The sequence below is a fragment of the Oryza sativa genome, chromosome 7 (assembly GCF_034140825.1).
Source record: "Oryza sativa Japonica Group chromosome 7, ASM3414082v1".
Classification (NCBI taxonomy): Eukaryota; Viridiplantae; Streptophyta; class Magnoliopsida; order Poales; family Poaceae; genus Oryza; species Oryza sativa.
Genome location: NC_089041.1, coordinates 6,042,973 through 6,062,437, shown reverse-complemented (window position 1 = coordinate 6,062,437; position 19,465 = coordinate 6,042,973). Strand labels below are relative to the sequence as shown.

The following is a 19,465-nucleotide window of genomic DNA, read 5'->3' as shown; positions in this document are numbered from 1 at the left end:
TTGCCTTTGTAGATAATGGCTTCAAAAATCGATTTGTGATTAGTTGCCAACTTTTATCCCAATGACATTTAAAGCTCGGACTTGAGAAGATTTGAGTTCTAAATTGATACTTTTATTGATGATATATGAGGGAAGAGGATAGAGTTGGAGGCCTAAAAACAGGTGAGCTTTCTATTAAAATTTATTGGAACTGAGAAGCATGTTCTTTATGCTATATGATATTATTATTACATTTCTATTGCATTTTCACTAATTTTGTACTTATATATATATATATATATATATATAGTAAATTTGTTTGGTGCTCCATGGTGCCCGGGCACCATTGTTGAAATTGAGTATATACCCAATTCAAATGAGCATGAAACTTTTTCAATTATTTAGGTATTAATATTAACTACTTTACTAACTAGTTGAAAGCAAGTTTGAACTGAATTTGAACTTGTTTTTGTTAGATTTTGATTCTAGGTATATAGCATCCATACATATAATTAGTTAGGTATGTAATCATGGATTGTGAAATAAAGTTAAATTTGAGTTGTTTTGTTGATAGGTATAGGTATGAATCGAATTCTTATAACTAGGTATATACTCACAATTTGAAAATTTTGAAAAATTTAAGTGATTTTGTGTATTTGAAACCATGGTGCCCGGGCACCATGATGCCCCATATGAGTGTCCTATATATATATATCGTATTTATAGTATTATAAAATTTTAGTATGTGATGTGAACTTGTAAACTAGGACTACCTAAGAAAAAATTCCTGGCTACGCCACTTAAGGATGGTGTGATATCCTTGTCCAATTAGTATGCGATTTGTGTAATGAGTGTTGTGTACACTTGATTATTTATTATCACCTTACTATAGTTGAATAAGAGTATAATCAACTTATAAGAGTTTGTCCTTTCAATCATATCACTTTCGGATTGATCCTTTTACATGATGTGAGAATGAAATTATAAGTAGAGTATAATCAACTTATAACAGTATGTGTAACTGGACCCTCCTATCAGATAGTTGGGACACGTAGTTTTGGAGGGCTGGCTATTACAAATGGTACCAGAGGGTGATATCAGAGTCGACCCTCACAGCTATTTCATGAAAGTTGGTCTATATACCTATTTGGTTATTTTGTGTAAGTTGGACCAATGTGGACGTTGGGTCCTTTGAGGGAGGAGCGGGACTGGTATGCATGTCACGTCCTGACCCTATTAATTAAGATGTGGTCTACATGACCCATAAGTGCCACTGCACATATAGACGTGCACTAAGAGGACGCGTGTTTCTGGAAATTTGCTTATATGCTTGTGTGGTTAGATTGACGGGGACGTAGAATTCTCTAGGGTTAGAAGGGTGGGTTGTATGACATCCCAGCCTAATTTGAATGTGGTATATGTGTACTTGATTAGTCCTAATCAGAGTGTGGTATATGTGTAGTTGATTAGTCCTAATTACAGTGTAGTATACACTGGTGGAGAAACCATATTTGGTCGGTCGATCAAATTCCACAATAGTCCCGGTTCCATTAAAAACCGGGACTAAAACTGATTTTTAGTCCCGGTTAAAAAATTTTTGATCTTTAGTCCTGGGACTAAAGATGATATTTAGTCCCGGTTCATCCCCTGTCAGATGTATGTCAGCGGGCCGAGGATCTTTAGTCCCGATTGATACTACCAACCGGGATCTTTAGTCCCGGTTGGAGTTATCAACCAGGAGTAAATATTTCTCTCCCACATCTGATCGGTTAAGTCCCAGATAGATATTTAGATAAGATTAGAACATCCCCTCTCTTTCTCTTCTCAGATCCAATCCCTTCCTCCTCCCCTCCTCCTCTTCCTCTCCTCCTCCCCTCTCCTCCCTCCCATCAGCCGGCCCTTCCTCCTCCTCCCCTCTACTCCCTCTTCCATCAGCCGGCCGGCGGCGGGCGACGGCGGCGCGGCCGCACGGGGGGAGGCAGCGGCGCACTGCGGCGGGCGGCCACAGCTCGACCGCGGGCGGGGAGGCAGGCGGCGCGCGCGTGGAGGCGGGCGGCGGCGCGGCCGCGCGCGGGCAGGCGGCAAGGCGCCGGCTCGTTTGCTTTCCTTTCTTTTTTTTTATAATTTGTGTTTCACTGGATGTATAACTTTTTAGATTTTGTGATTCATTGCATCGCATGGATCTGAGATGTATAATCTTGTATAATCTGTGATGTATTTAATTTGTGTGTAGTTTTTTAGGATTTGTGATGTATTTGATCTGTGTGTAGGATCTGTGTGTATAAGTAACTTAATATTTGGGATGTGCATCCCATTCGATTCGAGAGAAAATACATGGATTAACACTAGCTATTAGCAACAATAAAATAATAAAAAAAGATCTTGAGGAACTGTCGCTTCCCCATTACTCCCGGTTGGTGTTACCAACCGGGACTAAAGATCAATCTTTAGTCCCGGTTATTTGAACCGGGACTAAAGATAGCGATCTCTAGTCTCGGATTCGTAGTCCCGGTTGGAAAACCGGGACTACAAAGGTTTTAAACCGGGAGTAAAGAGCATTTCTCCACCAGTGATATGAGTACTTGATTAGTAACACCTTGCTAGTGTTGAGCAAGAGTGGAATTAATTTATAACGGCTTGTCCCTCTAATTATAATACTTTAGGTTAACCCTTTTACACGAAGTAATTACGAAAGTGTAAGTGGGGTGGTATGTGCAAGTGGGTCCATTCATAAGATATATAGACTGGACTGTGTGATTTTGGAGGGCAAGCTGTTACATATGGTGAAGCGGGAGATTCAGAGTCGAGTGGATCAAAGATGGAGGATGATACTACTTGTTAGAGCGTGCAACTTCATACCACTTGTAACTTGTTGGGTTTTGTCCCCTATCAAAAATTGATAGCAGTGGTTAAAAGGCCGAGGCATTATTTTTATATGATACTCCCTCCATCTATTTTTGATAGTCATATTTTCATCTTAGCACACAGACCAAGAATAAGTAATTCTACTTATCATCCATTTAAATATGGTACTACTCATTCCTCGTAAACAAGCGATTCATTAATATTTACATTTCTCAGTGCCCATATAGCCAATCATGTGTGGAAGAATAGAGAGTCACGCATTAAATCCAAGAAAGTCATTAAGAGGATAGGTTGTTGAATTGAAATATGCCTATCAAAAATAAAATTTTCAGATTTGGAAATATGACTATCAAGAGTAAATGGAGGGAGTACTATTTATTGGGTTGTATGGGCTTAGAGCATGCACAAGAAATGCCCAATACTACTCCCAATCCTAAAACTTTTTGGAGTTTTATAGAAAAAAAAAATGGATCCAACAAACCTCCAATCAATATCAAAAAATTGGAAATCCCAACTCCGTCATTCTCGATCTCCACATGTTGGGAAGACCAACGACTCCTCCCAATCCGTCGATCATAGGAATTCACGCAGGCTGGTGAACTGTCCTCACCGTTGTGAGCTCATCTGCCACCGCCGGCAACCCCCAAGCTCGTCTGTCGCGAGCTCGTTTGGCATCACCGACCCCCCGAGCTCATTCGCTGCCGCACCAATTCGCGCTGCTGCCGGCCTCAGAGCTCATCCACTGTAGGCCTGTCGCTAGTTCCTCCTCCGCCGGCGGTCGCCGCAAGCTTGTCGATCCAACGCAAACCTATCGCTAAGTTCCTCCTCCACCGGCTTGATTCACGCAGACGCCGGACCCCGAATTGCGTCGCGCTGGCAGCCGTCGCGAGTTCGTCCGCTACGCCGCGCGAGCCCCGATTCGCGCCCATGGCGTTGTCACTCGCTCGTCCACCACCGGCTCCATTCGCGCCTCCCGGAGCCTTGTTTTACGCCGCCTCCGGCTGTCTCGAGCTCATTGCCAAAGGATTGATTCATGCCGCGCTAGTCCTCGTGAGGTCGCCCACCGCCAACGCCCGATTTGCACTGTCGCCGGCCGTTGTGAGCTGGATCGTCCGCTACCGGCCCCGATTCATGGCGCCACCAACTAGTCATGCAGCCGTGCAGGAGAAGGGGAGACAGAGAGAAAATGGTCCCATTCATTTCTCTTCTCCAACAAGAGTTGTATGAAGATAAAAATTTTCGTGGCAAAGCTTTTCAAACTGTTAAACGATGTGTTTCGTGTGGAAACTTTATATATATAAGTTACTCTAAAATATCATATTAATCTATTTTTTAAGTTTATAATAATTAAAACTCAATCAATCATACATTAATAACATCTCGTTTTGTGTAAAAAACATTCATCTTCATCTTCATCTTCATCCTTATCTTCAGGAGAAAAACACCACCATTAAAGTGGAGGAGGAAGAAAATAGAAAAGGAAGATGGACCGATAGGCGGGCCACACTTATCAAGTTATTATATACTCCTTTTTAAACATTTTGACTATTCATTTTATTAAAAATTTAATATAAATATGTAAAAGTATAAATTAAGATTATATTTTATTTGATGGTAAAAGAAGTAAAAAATATTATATTTATATTAATTTTTTCAAATAAAATGAATGAAAAATTAAGGGCGTCATATATTTTTAAAAGAGGTAGTATAAGGAAGGGGATCAGTAGGTAAATTTCTAGGTCGCTGCGTTTGAATTTGATGAAACTGGATTGAAGTGTTGAGTACTTGAGTCAAAACAATTTGCTTTGTGTATATTATAAACTCTTCCTCGCGGAATACTGTACGAGTTGTAATATTCGATCGATGTTTTGGTTCCGCATGATATTTCGCGTTGTGAATTCTGCCATCTACGGAGGTCCTCCTTTCGTTTGCTAGTAACAGACAGGAACCCTCGCTCCCAACACACAAAATAGAGCGGAGGTTAGTAATTTATTAAGGCCCTGTTTAGATCTCCTGGCAAAATTTTTCATCTTGTCACATCGAATATTTGATGCATGTATGGAGTATTAAATATAAATGGAAAAAATAACTAATTACATTGGCGTGTAAAATTGCGAGACGAATCTTTTAAACCTAATTGCTCCATGATCTGACAATATGGTGCTACATTAAGCATTTACTAATGACAAATTAATTAGGCTTAATAAATTCGTCTCGCTGTTTACATGTGGATTCTGTAATTTATTTTGTTTTTAGTCTACGTTTAATACTTAAGACGTGTGTCCGTATATCTGATGTGACACGCCAAAACTTTATACCTTTGGATCTAAACACAGCTTAAGTATTAGCTAAAATAAACTTGAAAAATATATTAATATAATTTTAAAGCAACTTTCTATAGAACTCTTTTACAAAATACGCACCATTTAGTAGTTTGGAAAGCGTGTGCGTGAAAAACAAAAGATGTAGTTGGGAGAGGTGGCGGAAGAACATAGCCTGAGTTCACTTCTGGTGTGTTTAGTTCACGCCAAAGTTGAAAATTTGATTGAAATTGGAACGATGTGATGAAAAAGTTGAAAGTTTGTATGTGTCGGAAAGTTTTGATGTGATGGAAAAATTGGAAGGTTGAAGAAAAAGTTTGTCTCATCCTACATAGTGATGTGTGCATATATAATTAATTATTTAATAAATGAAGTGTAGCCACCACAATAGCCAACTTATTGGACTACTCCCTTCGGGTTGATAATACTTGTTGTTTTGGACAAGGGCACGGTCTTCAAAAATGTAACTTTGACAACTATTTTCTATTATAAAATATATAGAAATTTCAACAAATATATGATTTTATTGAAGTACTTTTTAAGACTAATCTACACATGTGATTTTTATATTTTTAAGATAAATATTTTAGAAATTATTTGTAGTCAAAGATTTTAAAGTTTGACTTTACCCTTATCCAAACCTTATCCAAAACAACTAATATTATCAGCCCGAAGAGAGTAGTAGTTAGCTCTAGAATCAACTGTAAAATAACATCAAAATAATTAGAGCCACCAGTTGGCTATACACTATTAAGTATTAACCTTGCTCTAATGGTGTTAGTCTAAGTTGTAAGTGGCATGTATTATGGTTTCCAACTGTTTAGTATCCAATTCAAATATACAATTATATTTTTATAGCAATTTCATAATAGCGGTTCAAATAAGTGCTAAATATGCTATTTACCCTTTATCCTCGCCACTTACCTCCTGCTCGGCACCATGCTCACCTTCGCTTGCTAGAAGCCCAGCGTCGCCGCTCCTGTGTTCGAGATCATGGACAACACTCACGTGGCATTAAGCAAGGATAATAATAGACTCACCAACTGTAAACTTACGTGAAAAAAGAAATAAAAAAAAGTAAGGATTGTTGACACTCATGTAAAAATTAACTAATACACTTGCTCTAAAACATTTAAATTAAATTTATACGAGAGAAATAGGTGGTGTTTGGCTAATTGGATAGGAAAATGATTTCCCACTCACCACCAAAAACAACTTTAAATCATAATCATTCATTCGCACTCTTTCATTTAATGTCAGACTTCCTGTAAGGTAAGAGCAAACTTAGGGCCTGTTTGGTACAGCTCTAACTCCTAAATATAACTCCAGGAGTTGAGTCTGGAGTGGAGTTGTGGAGCTGCCTAAACCCAGCTCCACAACTGTAGTATATTTTGTGAGAGAGCTCCACCCAACTCTACTCCCAGTTCTGGTGGAGCTGAAACTATTTGGCTGAGCTCCAGCTCCAGAAGGGGTGGAGCTGGAGCTGGAGCTGTGCCAAACAGGCCCTTAATGGTGCAACCCACTACTAGCTCCAAATTATCTATAGCCAATTCATACAATAGTTGCTTACTATACTATTAATACCTAGTCCCGCCTGTTATACACAGATTACATCTTAGAGTCACTGCTCTTCTCTCTTTATTTATCTTTTTAAAATATGTTTATAGCTAGTTTATAGCCTGGTACTGTAACCACTCTAATAACCAAAGCTATACTATTGAACTTGCTCCAAACTGCGGTTGCCAAATCCAGACGGAATCATGGGGATGAGGGTTTGCTCTCTCGATTTCCCAGATTCTTTTGCTCTCTTTTTCTTTTGATGAGAGAGAGAAAGGAATTCCCCATTTCAGTTGGGACTAATTTCGAGTTCCAATCCACTGTTGCGCAGGTATGTGGATCCAAGAATTTCTTGGCCGAGCCGATCTGGAGGTAGTTGCGGCTAGGTCTTGCGCAACTGGAGGCGAAGGGGATCTGCTCCATATGGTTGTGGATCATCTCATCTGGATGAGCAATATTGCAAAAGCGACAACAACTTGGGTCTTAGCCCGTTTGGTAATGTACCCTTATCTATATAGAAAAAAAAAAAATCCCTTCTCTGGAAGAAAAGGGGATTCATTTTGACTGGATCAGTGGGAAGCGATGCGCATTTTTCTTCAAATTTTGAGTGAGTGTTCCTACACAAATTTATGCTATGGTTGTTGAATCTTTTAGCCCATGTCAACTTGTGTGGGTAGTTGTTCTAAAAAAAAAAAACTTCCGTGGGTAGCCATTTTTCTAATCTTGAAGGCTAGGGGGAAGAGATGTGTACTCCAGTGCAAGGAAAAAGCATCCACCTTGACTCGCTGCAGAAAATTCCATCATTTCTTTAATAGTGAAAAAGAAAAAAAAAACAGAACAGAGATGACCTTGATTAGCTGCAGGAAACTTCCTTTCATGAGTCCTCACTCGTTTTCCCAACAACTCCTCTCATCATATAATAGTTCATCAGAATTGTTTCTTGCCACTTCATACGTTGATAGTATTCCTCCTTTCTGAATCTTTGATATTTTTCTATCTGGAACAAGGATGCCAAGTTTCACATCTTCAACAGATTTGTCTATTCGCTTTGCAACCACAGAATCCTCTTCGTACGATAGCCACAGCTTCTCTGATGAACCCGGTAATGTCTCCCACTAAATACAACTTCTGGAGGACATCCCTGAAGATGCACACGATCCAACAGATATCGGCACCTGGATTCAGAGGGCAGACTTGCAGATGCTCCAACTGTTTGGGAAAGAATTGGTGGCATTGATTGATCGAAGCATTCAAGAAATCAACCGCGAGCACGGCCAAGCTCGAGGAGCATCTGAAATGCGTCGCCTGCTGAAGCTAGCTGTCGTGATTACCATGCTGCCAACCTCGCCTGATCTGTTGCCTGTCATACTGCGTCTGTACGCGACGCTCGGGACTTTCCCGATCGACCAGCTAAACGGCATCACCAAAGAGCTCAGGAAGTGTGTAAGGAAGATCTTGCGACGGGTATGTTCACTATCTCAAACTCAAAGTGGCCTGTACCATGTAGCGCAGAGAGGTGGCGTTCACAAGATCACTCTGTACGTGATGAACTACGTCAAGTTTTTGTGGGAACATGACAGCGTGATCAACAATATTATTGCTTATCAAGCTGATGGGGAGAGCGAGAACGGTGAGGAATGGACGCAGGTGGATTCCTTTGTGCAGCACTTCATCGGACGCCTCGACGCCTTGCTCGAGAGGATGGCGAGGCATGAATCGATGATGGGGCTGGAATGCATTTCCTTGCTGAACAATGCCCATTTCATATTGAACCGGCTTCGCAAGCTAGAGGTGAAGTCTGCACTGCAGCAGGATTGGATTCTCAGGTACGAGAACCAGGTCAAGCACCAGATCACAAGATACCTTGAGCTCTCATGGCTACCCGTCATGTCTTGCTTGGATGCTCATACACCGACGCAAGCACTGTTCCCTTGCTTTCATCTACCCCTGACGACTAGGTTTTACGAGATGCTGGAGAGCACTTGTGCAGAGCAACAGAACTGGAGAATTGAGGATCCGAAACTTCGGAACAATGTGAGGAAAGCTGTTTCATCCCATGTCGTCCAATGTTATCAGGCACACTTGCAGAAGAAGGGTATGAAGCTCCATAAGTATATCCCCCAGGAAATTGAGAATAAGCTGATGGAGTTATTCGAAGGGTAGACTGCTTGCTGCAAAAGTTAGATTATATATAGAACCAGAATCAAACCCCTGTTAATGCTCACTACAACAGTTTTTGATTATTTGTACAATCAGAACCAGTGTGAAATTTCTGGTAATGCACTTTCCTCTTGTGTACTCTTGTATTCGTGTTCAGGATGGCGAAATATTTTACTATGTTCTTTCCCTGTTTTTTCCCCCCAAAATGCAAGTGATTTAAGAAGCCTCTGCATCAGAATCATCTAGAAAACAACATTTGACATTTCTTTGCTTCGCTACTTTTGCTTCTGAAGCAGTTACCTCTTCACTCATGTTTTTTCTGTGCCATGCCATTTTTGGCTTAAACCTTTTGGTAAGTTGAGTTGGCGATTAGCTAATCCCTAGTTGGTGCAGAGATGTGTGCGTACTCCAAACATTACACTTTGACATAATGTGAAATAAAAAAGTATTTTATGATTTTATCCAACATTACTGTCAACTCAACTTACGCATCAAAATACGCAATTACTGGCAAGTAATGTTGCATAATGAAAAGTTAATTTAACAATCATTGAATTAGTATGTGTTACAATTTTCCTTGCATGAATTGAAGGAACAAGAGAACAAGTAAGAATTTGTTTTTGTAATCATAAAAGTATCAACTCATCCTTCAAACAGTTCATTTAATTTGTTCCTGATATCTTCAAGATTGTCCCCTGATTTCTCTAAATTTGGATGCTTCTCCATGAATTCACAATAGGCTGGCAGAACATAGTCACAGACAGTTTGTCTCAGCTCAATACGGAGCTTTGGATCAGGGACCTTCCAGTGCATCTGGAGTCTATACTCTGTTTCGAAAGAGGAAATAAATTCTTTCAAGGGTGAAGGTTGCAGAAAATTTAGTGAAATGCTGATCTTCTTGTCCAAACAAGATACCACAGTAGCCCATGTTGCTTCTATATATTTCACTTTGTATCGGTTGATGTTATGACAGTACTTTTGAATCCACTCAGTTCCTATCATAAGTTTTATGTCTTCCCGCTCAAAGTGCTGAAGAATAAAATGCTCATTGTTCATAAGGAACAGGTACTGCAATCCTTCAGGTTTGTACAGCTTAGACTGCTTCTGAAGCATCGAGCCAAGATCGAATATCAAGCCAGAAATTAGGTGGCTTGGCAACAGCAAGTTGATTCCGTCAGCTGCCAACAGATGGTCACTATGATCATGACCTAGAATGGTGTTCAGTGAGCTGGTGTTATGTGCCAACAATGTGATATATCTCATGAGGTATGTTGTAACCAAGTGTACACTGCCTCCTGGTATGATCGGTGAATCATGTGATTGAATCTGGACTTTCAGCTTACCAAGTATTTCCCTTGCAGAGTCCTCCAGCGTGTCAAGAATTCTGTGAAGCTCTCTGACGAAGAACTCTTTCTGTTCTCCCAAGAGGGCTTGTTGGATCATCGGAGAAGCTTCTGACAATGCCTTGTGCATCTGCAACGTATGGAAGAGCTTCTCCGGCGAACCATTCACCTTACTGACCGTCGACGCAAATGTGAGCAATCGATTGATAGGCTTGGTTGCAGCATCTGAGAGGCCTTCAAGTGTCAGGCCACTAGAGGCACCATCATGCTGCTCCTGGATTTGCTTCAGTGAGACTGATACAATCTTATGGATGTACTCCAGTAGATAAATCCACTTGATTGTCTTGTCCTCCATGTAGGCCTTCCAGTACACCTCCTCAAGGTTCATCGAATCGACTCCGAGGATCGAGTCGATACCGTGAATGAACTGGCGGTTTCTTACTTCCTCATTGCAGCTTACATCGAAATTCAACTGGCGCAAGTACTGTGAATGGCCAGACAGTATGATCTGGCTAGCTATCTCATTTAGGCCATGGAGGGATTCATGTCTGATAAGGCTGAAGCTGTCATAATCGAACATGGGCATCGCATTTTCGAAGAATTGGTGGTCTAGATTTTCTGGATCAAGCCCATTGTCGGTCATGGTTTGCGAGTCGGTGAGGAAGGAAGAAGATGTGACGCTGCTGCGGTCATCATGGTGCCAAGGAGGAATGAAGCTGAACCAAGGTATGTGAGAACCTGCCATAGTAGGAACATCACTATTCACAGAGATGGGGATGCTTGTAGTCCTGGGCCTGCAAAACATTGCATCTCTGGTTGTTGACAGCATTTTCCATTTTAAAAAGTACAAGGCAAAAAACCATGAACATGGTTGGAATTATTGAGTTGCTGTAGCTAGTTATACATTCATTTTATCAACAAGGTAGCCCGCCCAAATACGCGAGCATAGGGTCGTAGGCTATGTTTAAAGAACTTATAAATGTGGACCATCAACCGGAGGATATCTACCACGCTTTAAAAGTATACTATTTCTCCATAAATTTTATTTACTAGAATTGCTTAGATAATTTTTCTAAGCTATTTGTTACCTTTATATTATAAAATATTTAATTCATCCCTATAGGAAATTGTTTATTTAAAACAATGACTAAAAAAATTAAGCGTAAATTAAAAGTAAGGTATTTTTCCTACTCCCTCCATCCCAAACTATAAGGTATTTTAGGTGGATGTGACATATCATGTTCAGATTCATAGTACTAGGATGTGTCACATCCATCCAAAATCCCTTATATTTTGGGATGGAGAGAGTAGGAAACATATTAAAAATGTATTAGTGTAAATATGAAAAGTATGCATCCATATGAAAGTAGTTTTCATGATAAATACAATAATGTTATTTTGACTTGTAATAATTTCATAATGGAGGGAATAGTTTTTTAGAATATCACTCATAACTAGGTTCATTTTTATTTTTACAATTATAGATCTAATTTAATTATTATGAGGTGATGTACGATGGTAATCTCTAAAATCTACTACTATACAATTATTATTTTCATATTTTCTTATAATTGTTACAACCCAACGCTAACAAATTTCTTTTTTGCAAGTTAAAATATAATTAAATATGAGTTTTTACCATGTAAATTAGTGATACATAAGCAGATGAAAAATTATCTCTATGATTTAGATGTTTTTAATTTTTATTATAAATTATGTTTTCTAACTAACATAAATTGGGAATTGAAAGGAAATTGGAGGGCGTGAAGGAGCGGACGGGAGTATGCATACGTGATGCGGAAGCACAAACTGGATTACATACAGGCTAGGGGTGGGGCCATGGAGATTAGCATGTGATTTGATCTGATGGATCAAAATAACAGGCCCGCCGAATTAAATGAAAACTGAAGGCTAGATGTTTTACTTTATTCTTACAATTTATAGCAATTTCTTTAATATATTAGAGTGCCACGAGGCGTTATAGGAGTATTTGTAGGAGTACCACGTGGCGGCTTAAGAGCGTTTGTAGGATGTTTAATGGACTTTTATAGTATATAATAGATAAAGATTTGGCAGATTGTCGCATTTATGTAATGTAACTGTTATGTCTATCTACAGGTGTAGATGCCAGAATTTTTCTTGTATTGTCTTAGAAAGAAAAGAAGCCATGAATACTGAGTGCTCCTCAAAGAACAACTACCTGATGGAGAATAGATTTCCCTTGTGGACAAACAAAATCTTACAAGATGGATCAGCTTCCTTCTCCATGGTGATTGCTAGCTTTGTCCTTTGGGTGCTTGTTTTCCTGCCAAGAAGAAAAGGTGCAATAATGCATCACATTGTTACAAGAGCACCGATCAGTTCGGAGAATTTTGTTAGAAATGGAAATTGAAGTGATAAAAATAAATAACTTTGGGAGGGCTGGATACCCATATATGCCAGCTCCCATGATGAGTGTGCTGATCTTATGCTCTTGAATTGCCCCTATGAGGCCATGCGCAATGTTGTCATTCGCAATCATGAATGCCTCAGCTTGAACCTGTAATGAAATATCGGCAAAATGAGGTGGTTTGCTAGAGACATTCTCTGTAGCAAAATATCGACAAAATGAGGTGGTGAGGTGGTTCTCTAGAGACATTCTGTACACAAAAGCTAGAGGGAAATGCAGATTGCAGAGACACCAACAACCAACAGAAGAAGGAATTTTATTCAGTGATATGTATAATGAGCTTGATTTTCCACCTTTTCAGATGTGCAGATGTCCAGGTATTGTTGGAGAAATTTTTCAGTAATCCTCCTCTCTTGCTGCCGGTAAGAAGTGACTATTTCATCCTTGAGAACAATTGAAGGCACCTTTGCTCCTGCTGGAATACAAAATTGGGAGGATCTTAATCTCAAGTATCTCTTTTTTTTTCTCCCCACAAATTCGGCCACCACCCACCAACATCACAACAAAGACGCCTTGCGAAAAGCTATATAGGCTAGTGGTTTAAGTGACCTGACTAGCACCCTAAAGTCCTGAGTTCATGGTACGCTATTTACGAAAGGTTTTTTTTCTTTTCTACAAGGTGTTTTACGACCATGGGTTGAAATTTCGGTTCGAAAATTTTGGTAATTTCGGCCCCCACTGGCAAGCAAAAATCTCCCCAAAATTACTTGTTTTTATCAAATATTTGTAAATTTGATTAAAATTTATTTAAATTCAGTTAAAATATGTTAAAATTCTTTTAAAAAAACAAAATTTCGGTTCTTTCGGTCCCCACCGGCAAAAACCCATGTTTCAAAATTCAAAACCCTCATTACGACACAGGAAACTTATATGCACTGAATCATCACCATTTCCTTGAAAGAAAAAAAAAACAAGAGAAATTAAACAATGGGAAGCCTCACTGAAGATTGGGATCATGGTGGCTGGCCGGTGCACATACACGAGCACCAGCAGCGCGGTCTTCTTCCTCCCCTCCGGCGCCGGGGCGTGGCGACGCAGCGCCCACCGCAGCGTCGGCAGCGCCTTGTTCCTGTTGCCGCTGACCGCCACGTACACCACCTTGCCGCCGCCGCCGTCTTCTTCCATCTCCATCTCCGGCGACGGCGACGGCGACCCCGCCGCCGCGTCGTCGTCGGCCGCCGTCGTTGGCACTGGCACCAGCGGCACGTCCATGCCAGGCGCAGGCGCTGCTCACGAGCATTCTCGGCCGTGTGGTGCGCTTACGTTTACGTTTCTATTGAGGTTGATGATGATCCACGAAAACAAGAAAACGCATGATTGATAAGTTTTAATTCCTCCGTTTCATATTATAAGATTTTGCTCATATTCATATAGATATAGATGTTAATAAATGAATATAAACAATGCTAGAAAGTCTTATAATATGAAACGGAGGGAGTAATTGTTATAATTTTAAAAGGTAAATTTATTTGATATTTTAAAATAGTTTTTTAATAGAAAGTTATTACACGAAATGTATTGGGTATCCCTTAGAAAAACGTGACGACGAAAACCGACGTAAAAATTATATCTAAATCAGAAAAGAGCTGGGCTTTAATTTGATGTTGGAACATGATGGTGATCTCTAAGCATTAACCTATTATATGGATCATTTTTTTCAAAAAGTAGATTCTTTTTTAGGGTCCTTTTCAATGTAGATAATGTTGCCGTATTGGTTGCTATCCATGTCGATGTCGTTGTTTGACTTTGAGGATTGCATGTACTGCCTCTGTTCCAAATGGAATATAGGTCGAATATAATTTTAGCTTAAAAATTATGTTTAACGACTGAATTTCACCTTATAATTACCATAAAGTTTTATTTTGGTCTAGGACCATATCCAACTTTTCACCTTAGACCAGGGATTTTTGCCTTATGTTATACATTGGGCTAGCTTTTTGCCCCTTCCCCTTAACATATGCAGTCGTCACCGTCAATGATAGAGCCATGTACAATACCGTGGGATCAGCTAACCCCACAGCTTTTCTCAAACACCTTGTGAATCACTTTTTTTTACAATGCAAGTCCACTGAAATTTACAAAAATCACCTTACTGTTGTATGATGTTATGATATTAAGTTAAAAATGATGATATCGAGCTAACAAATGATGCATGTCGTAAACTTGAGTCGACAATCATGTACCTTTTTGTCAACTTCTTGTCAACTTCGGATGGAGATTATCGAATAGAATTCAGCAATTTAGGATTCTTTTATCTTGTGTTGGTGTCTTTTAGTTTGTGTTTTCTTTATATCAATCAGTGTGTGCTGAATTTGTTTTTGTGTGGATTTTGTAATAATTGGTGTAGCTCGTTGAGCAAAGGCCGAATTGTTATTCCATTATAAAAAAAAGATGTTATGGTATGCTATATGGTATAAGTTCTAAGTTCTGACTCCGCATCGTCCAACTCTAGCGAGTCGCACTGGGCACCTTCTTGCCCTCCTACTGCCGGCATGGTCATCATCAATCAATGCCCATTCTAGCCAAAAAGAAAAAAATGATACCATCATGGTACGTACATATTTAGACCATGTTTAGATCCAGGGACTAAATTTAAATCGGATGTTTGAAACTAATTAGAAGTATTAAACGTAGACTAATAATAAAACCCATTTCATAACCTTAGATTAATTCGTGAGACGAATCTATTGAGCCTAATTAATCCATGATTAGCCTATATGATGCTACAGTAAACATGTGCTAATTATGTATTAATTAGATTTAAAGAATTTTGTCTCACGAATTAGTTCTCATTTATGCAATTAATTTTATTATTAGTCTACTTTTAATACTTCTAATTAGTGTACAAACATCCGATGTAACAGGAACTAAAATTTAGTCCCTAAATCCAAACACCATCTTACTCCAGCATGGTATTACCTCCACCTCCGTTTTATAATATACGACACCGTTGATTTTTTGACAAATGTTTGACTATTCGTCTTGTTTAAAATTCTTTTATGAATATAAAAAAAAGTTTAAGTCATGCTTCTAGAACATTTGACGATAAATCAAATCATAATAAAATAAATGATAATTATATAAAATTTTCAAATAAAACTAATAGTCAAATATATTTTAAAAAGTCTTACCGAAATTACCGAATCGGGCCACCACTTGAGATGGGAATGGCTTAGCCACCCGGCTTCGAATAGGAGGGGGCTTACCTCTGGATCCTGCATGTCCCACCTCATTCATATCTAAAATCGTCAACAACGTATTAAAAAAGAGAGGGAGAAATAAATAATGCCAGAATGAAACCTTGTAGGTGTATCTTCGAACAGGAGCAATCCCAAATTAACTCCAGCCCTCAAATTTGTTGCCTCCGCTTGCTGCTGCTTCTGATGGACAGAAACTAAAAGAAGCCAGTGAGACGAGGATAAGCTAAGACAAGACGTGGCATTGACTCATGGGCTCGATCGATCTGCCTAATGCTGCTTCAATCTCATCCTATGCTCGAGCATGATGGGAAAATGAGATTGTGATCTGATTTGCTAGACATCTTTAATAATATTTTATTTTTCTTCTACTCATTTTTAAGCGATTGAACCAATAATAATTCCTCGCCCCTCCTCGTGTTCTCTCTATTATATTAATTATATATGTTAATAAAGGGCACGGTAATCTTTAACATCATGCTTTAATATGTCTTTAATGAGCTATAAAAACTACTCCTTTGCATGTTAAGCTACATAATGCGTTTGTATTCTATTGTGTTTCTTGTTTTATTTTTGACTTACATCTATATATTACTTTACATATTACTTTGACTGAGGGTGTGTTTAGTTCACGTCAAAATTGGAAGTTTGGTTGAAATTGGAACGATGTGATGGAAAAGTTGGAAGTTTATGTGTGTAGAAAAGTTTTGATGTGATGAAAAAGTTGGAAGTTTGAAGAAAAAGTTTGGAACTAAACAAGGCCTGAGTTTGTTTCCTTCCTTTCCCAACCAACCCCTTTCATTTTTTGCGCGTACGCTTTTCAAACTGCTAAACGATATGTTTTTTTAAAAAATTATATATGAAAGTTGCTTTTTTAAAAGCCAAATAATCTTTTTTAAAAAAAATTAATACTTAATTAATCATACATTAACGAATTACTCCGTTTTACGAGGAAAATGATCAGTTTCTAACCCCATATACATTAGGGCACCCACAATAGTTATCTATAGGCTCTCTACAAGAGATCCATGTCAGCATATTTTCCTACTTAGAATGTATTAAATAAAGAGAGAGAGAGCAAAGCTATGTACTAACTTAGAGATAGGCTATAGAGAAAAACGAGGCAATGCAGGAGAGAGCTATAGATACCAATGTAGACATACTATTAAGGTGGTTTACTATTAATCGAGTCTATTATTGAGATGTATATGTTTTATAGAGAGCACCTTATTTTACTATTGCGGGTGCTTTTAGTGTGTGTGATGGACTGATGGTGGAGTTACGTGTGAATGACTTCACACACAAGCATTTAAATCTTGACAAGAATAGCATCGGGCGGTTAAAACAAGATGTTTCAGGTGACCATCAGCCAAAACCGTCAGGTTATATGTTCTGGGAAAAAAGTCATCAAAACATTTCAAAGAAAATACATAAAAAAAATGCACCGCGAAGCAATATTAAGAAGTGGAGTGCAATGTCAGGAAATAAGTAAAAAAAAAAAAGCGAAACTTTCAAATCCATTTGACTCGAAGCATTTTGCTTCCACATATAAATATTGAATTTCAGTGAGACACCAAAAATTCATAGAACCAAAATCTTAAATGTGCAACATGGTCAAGTTACAAAAACATTTTCCTTCTCGTACATGAAACATGGTCGTTTAACTGTTGAAACATGGAGTACAATTCAACAACAATGTCAATGCTCAGACCGATCTGCCAGTGTGAAGACAATGGGGACAACAGTCGAGCAGCAGGACACGAATCTATACTTTTTTAAGCAAGAAGGTAATGATGGGGTAAGTGAATTTGCCTACCACTTATTCTCATTATTAATTTGGTAGTTTAACCCTTGAACTTCGTAATACTAAAAAAATTAAATCTAAATAGATAAGCATGTACATATCAAGTTAGGGTCAGTATTCCCTATAGGAAAAGATTATAACGCATTTCTTAAAAAAATAATTTTATTTATTTTTAGTAACATTGTAATAGGATTTCGGAAACTACTACACTACATGTTGCCCACTGTTTACAGTAAGTAGCAATCCCTAAAAAAAGTAGCATGTCTGTACCCTGCACCCATGTCTGTACCCTAAGAAAAACTCAATTTTTCTCTCACATGTCTTTCTTTCCCTTGAGCCTAGTGTCGGGTGAGCAGGCGGGAAATACCCTTTCTCTTTTCACCCCTACCTACTAGTCTAGACAGTAGTACTCTCTCCATCCACAAAAGTTAAACCTATTACTTTTATCGCCACTAGTGAGTGTGCACGTGCAAGGCACGTTGACATATATTGAAGGATTAAATTGAAGAACATAATCAATCAAAATTCATTTGAGTTATGTTATTTCATAAATTTCAAGTATCCAAAGCAAAACATAACCACCGTAATATGCCTATGCTAAAGCACAGGCACAACTCTTGTTTACTAATGATAATTTATGTCTCAAGCACATATCAGACAATGCCTATGATATGGAAGCGAATATATGTTGCGAATGATTTACGTGTACACTTGATTTACTCATGTATTGCACTATCAATTGTTACTCACAAATAACCAGTAGAACTAAGTAGAGTGACAATCAGTTGTATCAAAGAAAGTTAAAAGACTTTCAAAAAAATGCATTTTGTGTTCATTAAAAGCTAAATACTTGGAGTTCCTCATGGAGGCTGATCACCACAGGTACAGGGAGCAACAAAAGTTATCAAGAAATCTATCAAGTTATATGTGCCTTTACTTGCTTGTCAAAATCATCATCACAACACATTAAACTTTCTGGTTCAGGATGAGAACACATTTAGCTAGTCATGTCTTCATCAGTCTAATACAAATACAAACGATGAGCCTTGGAAAATAATACAAATCATCAAACATCCTTCATCTACACGAACAAAAGACAGCTCGATGCCTTGATCTCTTAGTTTTGAATTACAGTAATCATTACAAGTTAGACTGAAATGTAAGTCGGAAAAGTATCATAGGAGAGTTTGGATTCATACGACTGAGTTTTGAGTTTTAGATCAAAATAAAATGGAGAAAAAACTACCATATTGACTACGGTATTGCAAAAAATGCGTTCTTAATACCTATTATCAGCAAGATACGTGATGGGAGCCACCATGAAAAGGGCTAAGTGCATATGCAACATATATACTTAATGCATGTTCTACATTCCTTGGTAAAAATACCTTTCTTGTGTTTCTGTTTAGTATCTAGCTATCTACCACCTAAAAGCGTCCAGAATACATAATGGACAGAAGAACAATGTCAATTTAATTTCTAGACAAAAACCAAGGACACCAAAAAGGATCTTACAGATGTAAAATGTCGAGGAACTAATGTGAATGTGAAGAATGTAACTAATAACATCAATTATCAACTTTTTCCAAAATGCCAAACACGATATAACTGATAACCAATTTACTTGATGCCAGCCACACATCAAGACCATGACCAGTTGATGGTGTTCATTTGTGCTACGAATTATGTAATAAAACCGTCTCAAATAATAAAGTATGTTAGGCTAACCGGTCGGTGATGTGCCCATTAGGTAGTTCACTATTAAAAGTGGTTACTCACTGAATGAATGC

At 38.5% G+C, this 19,465-nt stretch overlaps 2 protein-coding genes across 5 annotated transcripts; one reads left to right on the top strand and one right to left on the bottom strand.

Annotated features, from left to right (window-relative positions):
• Nucleotides 1–6,906: 6,906 nt before the first annotated feature.
• LOC4342708 (exocyst complex component EXO70A1) lies at nt 6,907–12,943 on the top strand. Of its 3 annotated transcripts, none has more exons than XR_010742553.1 (5): nt 6,907–6,937; nt 7,054–8,997; nt 9,622–10,148; nt 10,244–10,951; nt 12,344–12,943. XR_010742553.1 is itself a non-coding variant. In XM_015792026.3 (2 exons), exon 2 carries the CDS (start codon nt 7,923–7,925, stop codon nt 8,883–8,885), a length of 963 nt encoding a protein of 320 aa, XP_015647512.1. In that variant the 5' UTR covers nt 6,907–6,937; nt 7,054–7,922; the 3' UTR covers nt 8,886–9,070. The 3 variants fall into 3 exon arrangements, 1 of the variants encoding a protein (XP_015647512.1); XR_010742552.1 differs by lacking the exon at nt 12,344–12,943 and adding an exon at nt 11,976–12,300; XM_015792026.3 differs by lacking the exons at nt 9,622–10,148; nt 10,244–10,951; nt 12,344–12,943 and having other exon boundaries at nt 7,054–9,070.
• On the bottom strand, nt 9,387–13,992 carry LOC4342707 (exocyst complex component EXO70B1). Of its 2 annotated transcripts, none has more exons than XM_015792023.3 (5): nt 13,616–13,992; nt 12,968–13,089; nt 12,655–12,764; nt 12,426–12,530; nt 9,387–11,019 (listed from the first exon to the last, which is right to left on the bottom strand). In XM_015792023.3, the coding sequence occupies exons 1-5, from the start codon at nt 13,884–13,886 to the stop codon at nt 9,525–9,527; spliced, it is 2,103 nt and encodes a 700-aa protein (XP_015647509.1). In that variant the 5' UTR covers nt 13,887–13,992; the 3' UTR covers nt 9,387–9,524. The 2 variants fall into 2 exon arrangements, with proteins under 2 accessions (XP_015647509.1, XP_015647510.1); XM_015792024.3 differs by having other exon boundaries at nt 12,968–13,086; nt 13,616–13,989.
• Between the last annotated feature and the right edge of the window lie 5,473 nt (nt 13,993–19,465).